Below are 12,651 nucleotides of genomic sequence, written 5' to 3'. Positions count from 1 at the left end.
TCAAATCTGAAACATGATTGTCAGGGCTTTCCAGAATGACTTCACTCAGTAAAAGGAACATGCCACCCCTTTACCTATGCCATATTTCTGTCTTTTTCAGTAATAACATTTCCCATATGATGTATCTATTCTAGTCCCCTACCACACACGTATCCTTCATTTTTTTTCCCAATATCACACTTCTTCCCACCCTGTACATCTATTATTATCCAGTCTAGTGTCCCTTACTGGGGTCAGGAAGCTTCAGAGCAGAACTGACATTGTCCCTTTCACTGAGAGACCTCCCTAGGGACCGCCATCTTTTTGAAGTTCTTCTCACATACACTTTGGTGATTCTACCATGATCCTTGGTGTTTGGTGCTCTTTGGTGATCCTACCATGTCAGTAGGGCTGGCTTCATGGGTCAGGAATTTGCAATCACCCAGGAATATGCTTGTATCAGGGCTCCATGCTGAGAAGCGTCGTATAAGTGGTTTCGTGTTTTGCTGTCACTATCTTGAAATGCTTAATTTTTAAACAAGGGTTCCCACATTTTCATTTTGCATGGGGCCCCATGAATTATGTAACCTGTAGCGCAACATCAGCACTTATTTTGAGTTGCATTGAGGCAGGAGCCTTACATGTAGGAGTAATCTTCATTATAGCCAGATTGTAGGCACTATGAATCTGCCAGTGTTCAATGCCATATCTGGGCATTAAATCTAGGGCCTTCCTAGTTTTTTGAGCATTAAAATCAAAATATTTTAACTATCATCCACAATCTTAACATGTTGTATTTTCTACAGAACAGCTTTTCTGTTACCCTAGTTGAGTGTTGCTGCATTATCATTGAGTAAATCTACAAAATACTTGGTGACATTTAAGTTGCAAAATCACAGACACTTAGCCTTAGAAAACCTGCTACTGCAGATCCTGTTGACATCGAGGGTATTGTTCCTTATTTGAAACCTTATAAGAGAAATTGTATTGAGCTCTGAGTGCTCAGGGAGAGACTCATGTCACTTGACACATTAGAATGTTGCTGTTATTGACCACAAGAATGATGGAATTGATCATGTTTCCAGTGTAGCTTTGGTTGTCTACAAGTTGAGTCAAATGTTCAGATCAAACCACTTTATCTTGGTTTTGATGTTCTAATTTCTGTTTGTTCTTTTCCATATTTACTCATATTTTTGTTTCATTATACATATTAAGCCATCTCAAATCTGACATGTCTGTCACACATAAGTGCTCAATAAATATTTGAGGAATGAGTTTAGGTAGTATTCCATGGTTTAATGCATTCCTGAAAACCCATGAGTGTCAAATATTGAAAGACAATGACAGAGAAATGTATAATGCACATGGTTATGTTCTTTGAAAACTACAAAATAGTATAAACTCATTAATTATATTTGGCCTTTCAGATACCATCTTTGACCATTTGTCACCAGCATTTATAAAAGCTCTTTGTTCATTTTCATTTTAATTGAACATCCTCAACTACTATAAGGCATCCATTTGAGACTGAAGAACCACCCTATTGTTGATTTCAATCTTGGTTCTTTGTATCAATTACAGAAAATTTATGATACCTACACTTTCATCACTTTTATAGTGTTTTAATTTTTTTTCCTTTTTAAAAAACATGCAAACAAAAGCAACAAGAACCATTTTGCTCCTCTGACAGCCTTCGAAAACTGAATTGTGAACTGATATGCAGGTGTAAGTGCCATGCTGATGCTGAATTTGGATCATGAAAGGTTATTTAAGGGTAACAATACATAATCTTTGGAAGTAGGATTGCATGAAAGTTGAGGAGCCCTTTGCAGTTGACAAATTTAAGAAAAAATAACACATCTCATTTCTTCCACCAAGTGCTCTTTGCCCTCCTGCAAACTGCTCTTGCATTTCTCTAAATCCTTGGTTCAGGTAGTATTTCCTTGCTCTTCATATGTTTTCTCCTGGCCTATTTAAGTTTGCCCAATTGGGACAAGGCCAGACTTTTTTGTTAACTTATGTATCTGACCACTTGGCATTCTGTCAACTGCATGAATGACTTATTTTTTCATTTACTTTTGGTGTACTAGGAACATAAGTTTGGTATGGAGATGTGGCTATCATGAATATGGCAACCAGTAGAGACAATGGTATATCTGTGTGTGTTGTGCTAGAAAGCATTTGAGAGTTGGCCTGACCATAGTGCTAGTGCATTTTGTAAATAGCATGGCACCTATACATCGAGTAGCACTGGTTGAATGCAATGGGTAGCTGGTCCAGTCCCTACATTTCTGATAGCCTGCTTAAAATACTCTGATAGTCAAGAAACTGAGATTAATCAAAATACTTTGTGTTCAGAATTAAGAGTATTCTCACCGTGGGATGCTTTAGTGGCTCAGCAGTTGAGCATCTGCCTTCAGCTCAGGGGATGATCCCAGGTCTGGGGACTGACTCCCACATCGAGCTCCCTGCAAGAAGCCTGCTTCTCCCTTTGCCAATGTCTCTGTCTCTCTCTGTGTGTCTCTCATGAATAAACAAACTTCTTAAAATATCTTTTAAAATAGAGTATTCTCACCCTATTTTAATACAAGAAAATCTATCAAAGGGAACTGATAAAGCCACAGCACTGTACCCAAAATAGCTTGGAAAATATTAGAGAAAGAGTGCCTGGATGGCTCAGTCAGTTAAGTGTCTAACTCTTGATTTTGGCTCAGGTCATGATCTTAGCTGAGGTTGTGAGATCGAGCCCCACATCAGGCTCTGTGCTGGGTGTGGAGCCTCCTTGGAGTTCTCTCTCCCTCTCCCTCAGCCCCTGGCCCCTCCTTCCCTCTCTCTTTAAAAAAAGAGAAAAATATTAAAAACTGGTTATGCTTGTATCATTTTGCACAGTAGATCTCTTTCATAGATATTTTACTACTTATGGATAGCAAATGGGACCTAGTCATGTTCCTGAATAATTAACCAACAAGTTTCATTTATAGCAAGAAGCAAATGAAGAAGATATTAACATTCAGGATACACCGAACATAAAGCACAGAGATCTTTAATTCATGGGTGTAGAGAGATGGAAGCAACATGTTGAAGATAGCATTTTTCTTATAAAATGATTTCAGTATCATATATTATTAAGTTGATAATAGCTGCAGAGATTCTGCTCAACTTCTTTGCCACACCAGCCTCCGGTGCATCTTTAAGAAAAACATATATATGCTATGAAAAGAGTTAGTATAGTTAAGGTCAGCTAAGAGGAAGTATCCTCCCCTTTCATTGGGATAGCTTAATTATATCTGTTTTATTGGTAGAAAGATTCTCCTATTTGGAGGAAAAAAACACAACCAAACCTTAATTTTATGATTAAGCAATATTTGAGAAATACTTCTATATTTATACTTTTGCACAGTTAGATATTCACTCATTCATTCATCCAATATTCTTTTCTGTGAATTTTACTTTCCTGTACTTTGCCCGGCTTCCTAATAGGTGTTAGACTTCTTCAAATTTATTAGTATTTTCCCTATGATGTAGTTATTGTTAATTTTTTCAAATGTATTTTTTTCTTATGTCTCACATAGAACTTTCTCAGAAATTTTTTAAATCCCCAAATCAAAGAATAAAAAACATTTCATTTTTAAAAATAAAACCATGTCCAGAGAGAATTTGTCATTGGATAAGAAACATAGGAGATGTTCAGTATGACTCCTATAAATACAGACAAAAGAAACAAGATTCTATTTTTTACTCAAAAACTTATAAAAGGTAGAAAAATTTGATAAGTGGCATAGGTGAAAATGAGAAGAAACAGATACTTTTATACAACGTTGGAAAGAGTGTTGGTATGGTATCTTTGGTGAGATTGGCACTATTTCTCAAAAGTAAAAATGTTTGTTCTCTCTCATGTAGCAATACTACTTCTCAGATATACATCTGTGCAATGCAGTTCCATAAGAATCTATATTGCAGCATAGTCGACTAGAGAAATAAAAGGAAGACCTTTAAATATCCATTGGCAACTAGTTACATAAATTATGCTACATACTTTAAAGGAATTGTACATTCATGGCAAATAATACTTGTGTTTATGTGAAATGATCTTCCAGGTATATTAAGGATATTAAATCTTAATTAGGGTTAAAAGTTAAAACTGTATATATTACGTGCCCATTTGAGTCTAAAAAGTGTGCAAAGGTGGAATATTGCTTGTATGCCCTTACTTTTCTGTAAGGGTAAAGAAATTATTAACTGTCATGCATTTGGAAAAGAAAATTGGGGTTGGAGATAAGGAAATTAAATTTTATATACTTCTGTACCTTTTGGATATTTTGTGATGTGTATTTTATTTTTCAATATACAATAGACAAATAATTTTGATGCTTAAGACAGTAATTGGCAAATACATAGAACTGTAAATTGTGAATTTTCTCCAGTTTAGTTTGCACTTTTATGGTTTTGATCATATACACGGATGTCATCCATTTATGTTTTCTGAGTATCACATATTTTTCTGCAATGATTCTACCATTTCTATTTGAAAAACATAATTACATGTCAGAGAAAACTCATTTATCGATTTTAGTCCATACTGCTCTAGTTAGCCCACATCAACTGTGGGATTCTTACTGAGGCAAATGGTTTTCAGAATTAGAGAATGCCAGACGTGGGAGGGATGTCAGAAATTTTATCAGCCAACTTTGTCTTAGAGATGAAGAAACTGAGGCCCTGTAGGATTTCTTTCTCCCCTGTTAGTCCATGACACTCACATGGTGAAATGTAGGATTGAGGTAAACTTTAGTACTAAGTAAATTGATTTAGTGTGAATGAGATAAGATAAATTATTCAAACCAACTTCATATTAGCTGACCGTTCATCCTTGGAAAAGTCTTTCCTTTTTTTTTTTTTCCTTTCTGCATTCATGTTCAAATTCATAAAGCTTTAAAATGATTGATTAAACCTAGTATACTGTTTACATCCATTCCACTTTAACTGAAGATGTGTTGAAAGATTCGCCTACTAATTCAAGACCCCATTAGCTTTATTATCCTCTCTCCACTTGTAAGCACCTCAGTTTTCCAAAATTTCTGGATCTATGCAAATGCTCCTACCTCTCAAAAATGAAGCCATGTTAAATCAAATTAACGTTTGTTTCAACAATTACTCTGATGAAGGCATTTTAGTAATTCTTATAAATAGCTTACGGGGGGGGGGGGTGAAGAATTCACACCTCCTCAAATTTTCAAATACAGCTCAAACTCATGCGAATCTTTCTTTCTTCAATGACTTTATTTCCAATTCACAATGTGTTCTTGTGTTCTTTTGTTTAACATGGCTTGTTCCACAGATAGTCTTAAGTTTTATATTTCCCATTGCTTTTATCTAACTAGCCCTTGTGATTTTAACAATAGATTCAGCAGAGTAGCAGTGAATGAAAACAGCTATTTCAGACTAAAAGAAATATTTTGGCTTGAATCTCAGACCAAATCCTAAATTCTGAGTTGCCAGGAAATTGTAGTTCAGGTGGGCTGCAATGTGAAAACTGATACAGCATTATCTCCCAGGTTGGGACGTAGGTATACTTGGAAGGTGATCCTGTCCTCTGCAGAGAGAGAAAAGGATATAAGAGTGAACACAAGGTGGAAAGTGCCCCATGACTTAACTAACCATCAAGCGCCCTCTGTTTTATGCTCCTTAGGGAGACAAATCTAAGAAAACCCAAGCACATAACTGGGTCTGGGATTATCTATATTTATAACTTCCTCGGTTCACAGGGATAATCAAGGTTAAACTTGTGTTTCTTTTCATCTTTTTGAGGAGAAAATAAGTTCCTCTAGGTTTTAAAGTAAACAAATTTAGATTCTCTTTCTTAAAACTAGACCATTAAGTAGAAAAGGATATATCTAATCCCTAAGAGTTCGTTAACCTACTATTTAACATATCTCTCCCAAGATCTCTTGAATCAAATTTTCTATGATTAAAGATCAACACTCAGCACACTTTAAAGCATTCAGATTTCATAATTATACATTTAGACCTCATACTTTTCTACATCCAAAACCCAGAAATAAACTTCTACAAAATTTCCACCCAACTACTTCATCTCATAATTTATCTACTTTTGACCTTTTATTTTATTGACGGGTTGGCTTCATTGTTTTAAATTACATAACAGTTTTGCTCTTTTCCTGCAGGCCGAGTTCACAGCCATGCGGGAGCAGTACATGCGAGGTGGGGAGGGATTCATCATCTGCTACTCTGTCACTGACCGCCAATCATTCCAGGAAGCTGCCAAGTTTAAAGAGCTCATTTTTCAAGTCCGCCACACCTACGAAATTCCCCTGGTGCTGGTGGGTAACAAAATCGACCTAGAACAATTCCGCCAGGTGAGTGCCAAATTTTTGTTTGTTCCTAACTCCAAGGGTATATAGTACTTGGTAAAGTATGACCGCTTACCGAGGTTCATACTGAGAATTATGAGAAATAAATGATGCTGTGACTTTTCTAAGAAATCTTCGAAATCCTGTGGTAGATTGCGACAAAATATCTCATCCCACATGCTACTTTACAGCATCCTCACCACTTCAACCGGAGGCATAATCTGTTTCTCCCATTTCCTTGGATCTGGGCTGGCTTTGCCATTTGTTTTGGGTAGTAGACTTTAGTAGAGGTGATGCTATACACTTTCAGAGTTTGAGCTGTAAGAGTTCTGTAGCTTCGTCATTTGCCACTTAAAATGCTTGCTCTTGGGATCCAGCTACCATGTAAAGACCAGACTAACCATTAGAGTTCACAGGACCCTTTCCACCTTCCAGAATTAAAACAAGCCCCACTTGTCAGATTGTATAAATGGCTTCCATATAACATCAATCTGCTTCAAGCTTCCCCTGTAGCTTGAGATCTCATTGTGATCTCAGTTCGTTTCTCCCAACAAAATTGATAATGCAGAAACCATGGCTAGTTTCTGATAATATAGGAACCATGGATTGTGATCCATTACCAGATTTCACGTAGTTCATTATGGTTTATTCTTCTCTGATGAGACATTATCAGAGCCTGATGTGCAAGCTGAGATGGCCTCATCTCTGCAGGGTAATAATACTTCAGTTGTCCTTAGTACTCCTAAAGAGATTAAATGACCAAAACCTAGTTCAGGGAGCAGACAAATCATCTCACAATTCTATTGCCATGACTTACTTTGTACAAAATCAAATTGCTAAGAAGTTGCATGCAAATCAAATTTTTGTAAATCAAATTCTCTAAATTGAATGGTATGGTTTAGTTCTAATTTTAGATACTTTATCTTTACTTGCATTGACTTTAAATTTGAACTGGATTTGAATAGTTTGTATGTTTCCAGTTAATGTTTTTTAGACTTAAAGTAGCCTCCTAATAAAGCCTTTTGGTAAGGTAAGAATCTTTACTAAAACAATTCTTTTCTATTTTAAATGTTATATATATTTGGACTTTTGTATCCAATGCATTTTATGTTTACTTACAGTGAAAATATCTCATAGAGTCAATGCTTATAAATCTATGCTTAATACAGAAACATTTCTATGATTTAGTGCAGTACATTTTTGTAGTTGCATGTTTTTCTATATTTTACTTGAAAATCTAAGCATCTTAAAGTGGCAGCTGTTTTTTAGGAGCTATAATATGTCTCCTCTGCACCCGTTTTCCTACATTCTTTGTTGTTTCTCTTTCTCCAAAGCAATGTTTAGAATAATATGGTTAGATAGGAATTCAAGTTTGTCTCACCAGCTAAATATGAATCTATTGTGTGATATTTGTCATAAAGGAAGAAGAGAAGTAAGTATAGGTCTAGTGATGAACCTTTCAGGTACTCCTCTTAAAAGTAGGGATATTCTACTTTCTTTTTTTTTTTTTAAGGACCTCTGGGAAGTGACATGAGGGAGCACCCTGAGAAATGGAAGTATACCATTGGTGATTATATGACCACCTTTACTGCACTTCTCAGAATTCCTAGAGAACATAAACCTTTAATTGAATGCCAGTCAAGAGAGCTACAAGTGGCTCTTGTAAGCTAGTGGATTTGAGAACATGAGGGAACCTTTTTCGGGCAAAAGTTAATCAGATTGTCTATAGAATGATTGCTTTCCATCATTCCAACACTGGCTGACACTTGCTTTCCCCTCACCATTCTGCTCTGCTTCTGCTTCCCCAGGCTCAAAGGTGTTCAATGGGACCCCTGTCTCAGCCTGGGTAATTGCAGATTAGCAGTGGTGTGACTCACAAACATCACTGAAACAAATATGAAAAATGACAGTAAACTGAGTAATTTAGCAGATTTGACAGACTTTTCCTTTTAGAGAAAAGCAAGTAAACAAGATAGTCACAGAAAGTGCAAAAACCATGAAAACTCAAATTACAATCTTTTTAAAATTGCTCACGTACCAACGTCTCCAATAATGAAGTGTTGATATGCAAATTTGGCTTCTGGCTGTGGTGTTTGTGATGGGAATAATTGTTCCTATAATTGTAGAGTAGTTGTTCTTTTTCAAAATACTTTCCATTCACACTTTATTTTAATCCTATAACTGCCCTGTGTAGTTGTAAGGCAAGCAGTTGATGGGCGAGAATATTTGAGAAGTAAATATACTGGTAGAAATTAATTTTAGTAAAATAATGCTGTTATTAGTGACAAATTTGAGACTAAAACCCTGATCACATGTACTCTTTTTCTTATATGAGTCTTCAACTGTTAGGTCTCCATTTTATTTATTTTTTTTAATGTAAAAACAAAGATGCTGACACCTGCATCATCTCTAGCTCAGAAGAGTTTTGTGAAGAATCCTAGAATAATAATGTTAAAGTCTGGAAGGTTCTAAAGGAAATCATGCTGGTGCTTCTGTTCAGGGCTATGAGGCAGAGAAATTAGGGTTTTTACTTGGAGGCTCTTCTTCCCCCTCATTGAAAGTGATTGAAAGGAAAGCACTGATGATAACAGCTGTTTCTTGTCATGCTTGTTTGGTAGAGTAGGTGGCTGCATCCTGAATGCATTTTGGTGAATCCAAGTCCCTTTATACCAAGAAAAAGAAACAAGTTTTGATGCCTCATGTCCTTTGTTATTAATGAGGTCTTTAAACAAAAATATTGAAGGGCTCTGTTTAAAGTTTTATTTTCTCTAAGAACAATATCCATTTTGATACTGATATTCATGATGCATTTAGTATTGCAAGGCTCCATACCAGGCACTTATCACACATAATTTCATTTCATCTTCACTACAAGGCCACCAAGTAGGCTCCTTTATGATACCTATTTACCGATGGGTCATCTGAAGCTTTAATACATTCTGTGACTTGCTCAAGGTCACACAGCTAGTTAGGGCTACGAGAACATGTCCAGTATGTCTGATTTGAAATCACACTACATTATACTTTGGGGCTCCAAGTCAATGCTGTTTTTCTTTTCTTAAATTTTTTAAAATCAGCTTCAGGATCTTACCATGCTCTTCAGAGGATAGAACATAAGCAATTACATTGTATTGGAGCAGGAAGAAGCGAAATGATAGCTCTTTGGAAATGGAGTGACGAGCTCCAGGTACTGGACAAGCCAGTAACAGCCAGAACTTAGGAAGCATGTGAGGAAAAATAAGGACAAGGAAATGATGCTCAAAACCACTGAAAGGCAATGTTTCCTTATTAGAAGCATAATTTTGTCCAGAGTCCATCCAGATGATTCTAAAGTCCTCTTTTTAAATTCCCAGACTACATTAGGTCTCAGAACTTGCATGGTCTTCATCTCTATTATGTCTTCTGCTGTCACACTAGGGAGTAGAAGGCAAGAATTTCTGCTTTTTTGTTTTTGCAAAACCATGACCACTCGTACAAAGTAAAAATGGTGCTATGAATGGAGTGAGTTCCAAGGATCTGGGAGCTGGTTTAGGAAAGTTTTATATCAGTCGCAGACCACAAACTATTTTATCCTGAAGATAGACCATGACAAACCATTCAGCACAGGCAGTCTAATTGGAGCTTAATACTCAGTTTGAAGCCTTGAAACCCTGCTTTCCACAGGCTGACTCTTTGAATGTAGGTCTGGGATCAGGAAATATTCCTTGCTTATTCTTCAGTAATCTATCTAATGAAAATGGTTCAATTCCTTTACTGAGAGGGGGCATATAAAAGCTGCAGAGATCAGAAATTGCTGTGTTAAGAAAAATAACCTCTATTTAGAGTTCTGTCAAGCATCTGCTTATCTTTGTGGAGAGATGGCAAGTTTGTGGCACAGTAAAAAGAATGAGAGAGAACCCATCTCTCTCCTCAAGGACTTCTCTCTCCTCAGAAGGGATCTATGCATGTGATATAGAACATTATTAAACAACAAAACTGAATATTGAACAGTATGACACTATGTATAATTGCAATTGTTTCTGAAAACCAGGAAAGATCAATGTGGGTAGTATTTTTGAGGAGGGAAGTTGCTGAATGGAGAAGCATCTGGACCAGGTAGAAGGAGCAGGTGAATGGTGATAGGGCCAACAAAAGTAGATGTAGAAAGGAGGTAATGAATTGGGGTACTGTGAGTGTGCATAAGCCATGGAGTTGGGAGGACCAGGCTGCCTAGCACATATATATCAAGCAGCCTCAAAATAATTTCATAGATAAGGACCTGTTTGAAGACCAACTTTGTCAAACACAAAACATAAATATATAAAGCATTTCTTTACATATTTCCATAGCATTTTATTTATATGCTATTTTTTTCATTAAAAATGCCAATGTATTGAGATGCCTGGGTAGCTCTCTCCGTTAGGTTAGATGTGTGCCTTCAGCTTGGGTCATGATCCTGGAGTCACAGGATGGGATCCCCATGTGAGGCTTCCTGATAGGGTGGGGAGTCTTCTTTGCTCTCTCACTCATTCCCTCTCGTTCACTCGGTCTCTACCTCTCTCAAATAAATATATATATTTTAAATGTCAATGTATTAACTTCAACTAAGATGGAAAACAAAACAAAGTTTAGAGTTTGGTGTAATTTAACTAGATGGGTAGGTTTTAAAACTAGACTTTGAACCCAAATTAGTTTTCTGATATATATATATATATATATATATATATATATATATATATATATATTTACTAACACCATTCTTTCATTCAATTAGTATTTACAAAATATTTAGTAATTACTCAATTTACAAATCAGTTTTCTGATATATATATTTACTAACACCATTCTTTCATTCAATTAGTATTTACAAAATATTTAGTAATTACTCAATGGGTAACAAAAGGTTTTTTTTGTTAGATTTTGGTTTTCAGGAGTGAACATGACAGATAAAAACTTTAGAAGAATCTGAAATTATAGTATGGGAGATACAGATAATGACCAGTTTGAGTGTGTATGTAACAACTGCATACTGCAAAAATGGTGTCATGAATAAAATTATACACACTTAGAATATGTATATATTTATATATAAATATATATATATATACACATACATACATAGGAAGAGAAATAACTTCAAATATTTGAGCAGAGTTGTGGCAAGAATGCATTTTCATAATCTATCTAGTTGTTGGAGGGGAACAAGAATGGAAGCAGGAAGGCCAGTCAGGAGATTTAGTCATCAGGATGAAAAATGATGGCAGCGTGGGTGAAAGCAGTAGACTATTCATGGATTCCATACTCATGCAACACCCTGACCGGATGACAGGTGACAAAATTACAGTGAAATTTGGAGACCATTCATGTAGGGAAAAACTGCTACATTGTTCAGTGATACCTGAGGTCATGGTTGCATTGTCACACAATGCACTGAATGTCCATGATGAATTCCTCAAGACAAGGTTAAGACATATACTTAGCAAATACTTTTCAGAAAATAATGAAGTATATTGTAAAAAGAATCAGACCTGAGTTTGAATTTTCACTGAGATGATCCTTGGACAAATCAGTGACAAACTTGATAAACACCCAAATGCTCCTTCAAAGAAGTACCTCACTCCCAGCACAGAGATAGGAGGCATAGTCCACGGACTGCTTCAGGGACATCCCTTAGCCAACAAAGCCTCCTTGTCTGAGGTCCTACTCTTTCCGGGTTTGCCCATTTTCAGTGAAGTATGGGCATATACATCTAGCCATTACAACCCAATGGGACACCATGACAAGCAAATCTTGCTCCAGATCCCCATGCTGGTTTGGCAAACTTTGTTGGACTTGCATTGTTATTCAGCTTTTCCCTCGACCCGATCCAGCTTCCTATTCCTTCCTTTGTAAGTATTGATCCCTAACCAGTATTATGCACTCCAAAGTCTGTCTCAGTGTCTGCTTCTGTAGAACAGGGACTTTCATAGGTTTTCAGGTATGGTAGATGACATAATGTCATTAGATTATCTAGCACAGTGCTTGGTACAAACCAGGGACTCAGTAACTACTATGTACTACATCCTCATCCTTCACCTGGATTGTTTACTTTGGGTTTATATGTTCTTATCTGCTGTTTTACAAGTTAGACACTAGCAAATGTGTCTTTTTTTTTTTTTTTTTGAATGAAAAGTTTTATCATCACTCCTGTTACTCCCGTGGAGACTGGGGGTGGGGAGCTAAAGGGCATATCACTGGGATCTAAAATGAGGTCTACACCTGCTTTATCAGCCCCCAAAACAAAATATACTGGGGTTATACAATTTAAAGCTACTGGTTAGTCTAG

At 36.4% G+C, this 12,651-nt stretch overlaps 1 protein-coding gene across 1 annotated transcript in view; it reads left to right on the top strand.

Moving 5' to 3' along the window:
• RIT2 (Ras like without CAAX 2) overlaps positions 1–12,651 on the top strand; it is a 390,011-nt gene that overhangs the window by 193,320 nt on the left and 184,040 nt on the right. Inside the window, exon 4 of the mRNA XM_041765099.1 lies at positions 6,162–6,353. Within this exon, the coding sequence (XP_041621033.1) occupies positions 6,162–6,353 (192 nt within the window). The remainder of the gene's footprint in view (positions 1–6,161; positions 6,354–12,651) is intronic.

The sequence above is a fragment of the Vulpes lagopus genome, chromosome 1 (assembly GCF_018345385.1).
Source record: "Vulpes lagopus strain Blue_001 chromosome 1, ASM1834538v1, whole genome shotgun sequence".
NCBI classification, from domain to species: Eukaryota; Metazoa; Chordata; class Mammalia; order Carnivora; family Canidae; genus Vulpes; species Vulpes lagopus.
Note: the sequence above shows the minus strand (reverse complement) of the source record. Positions and strands in the feature narration are given on the sequence as shown.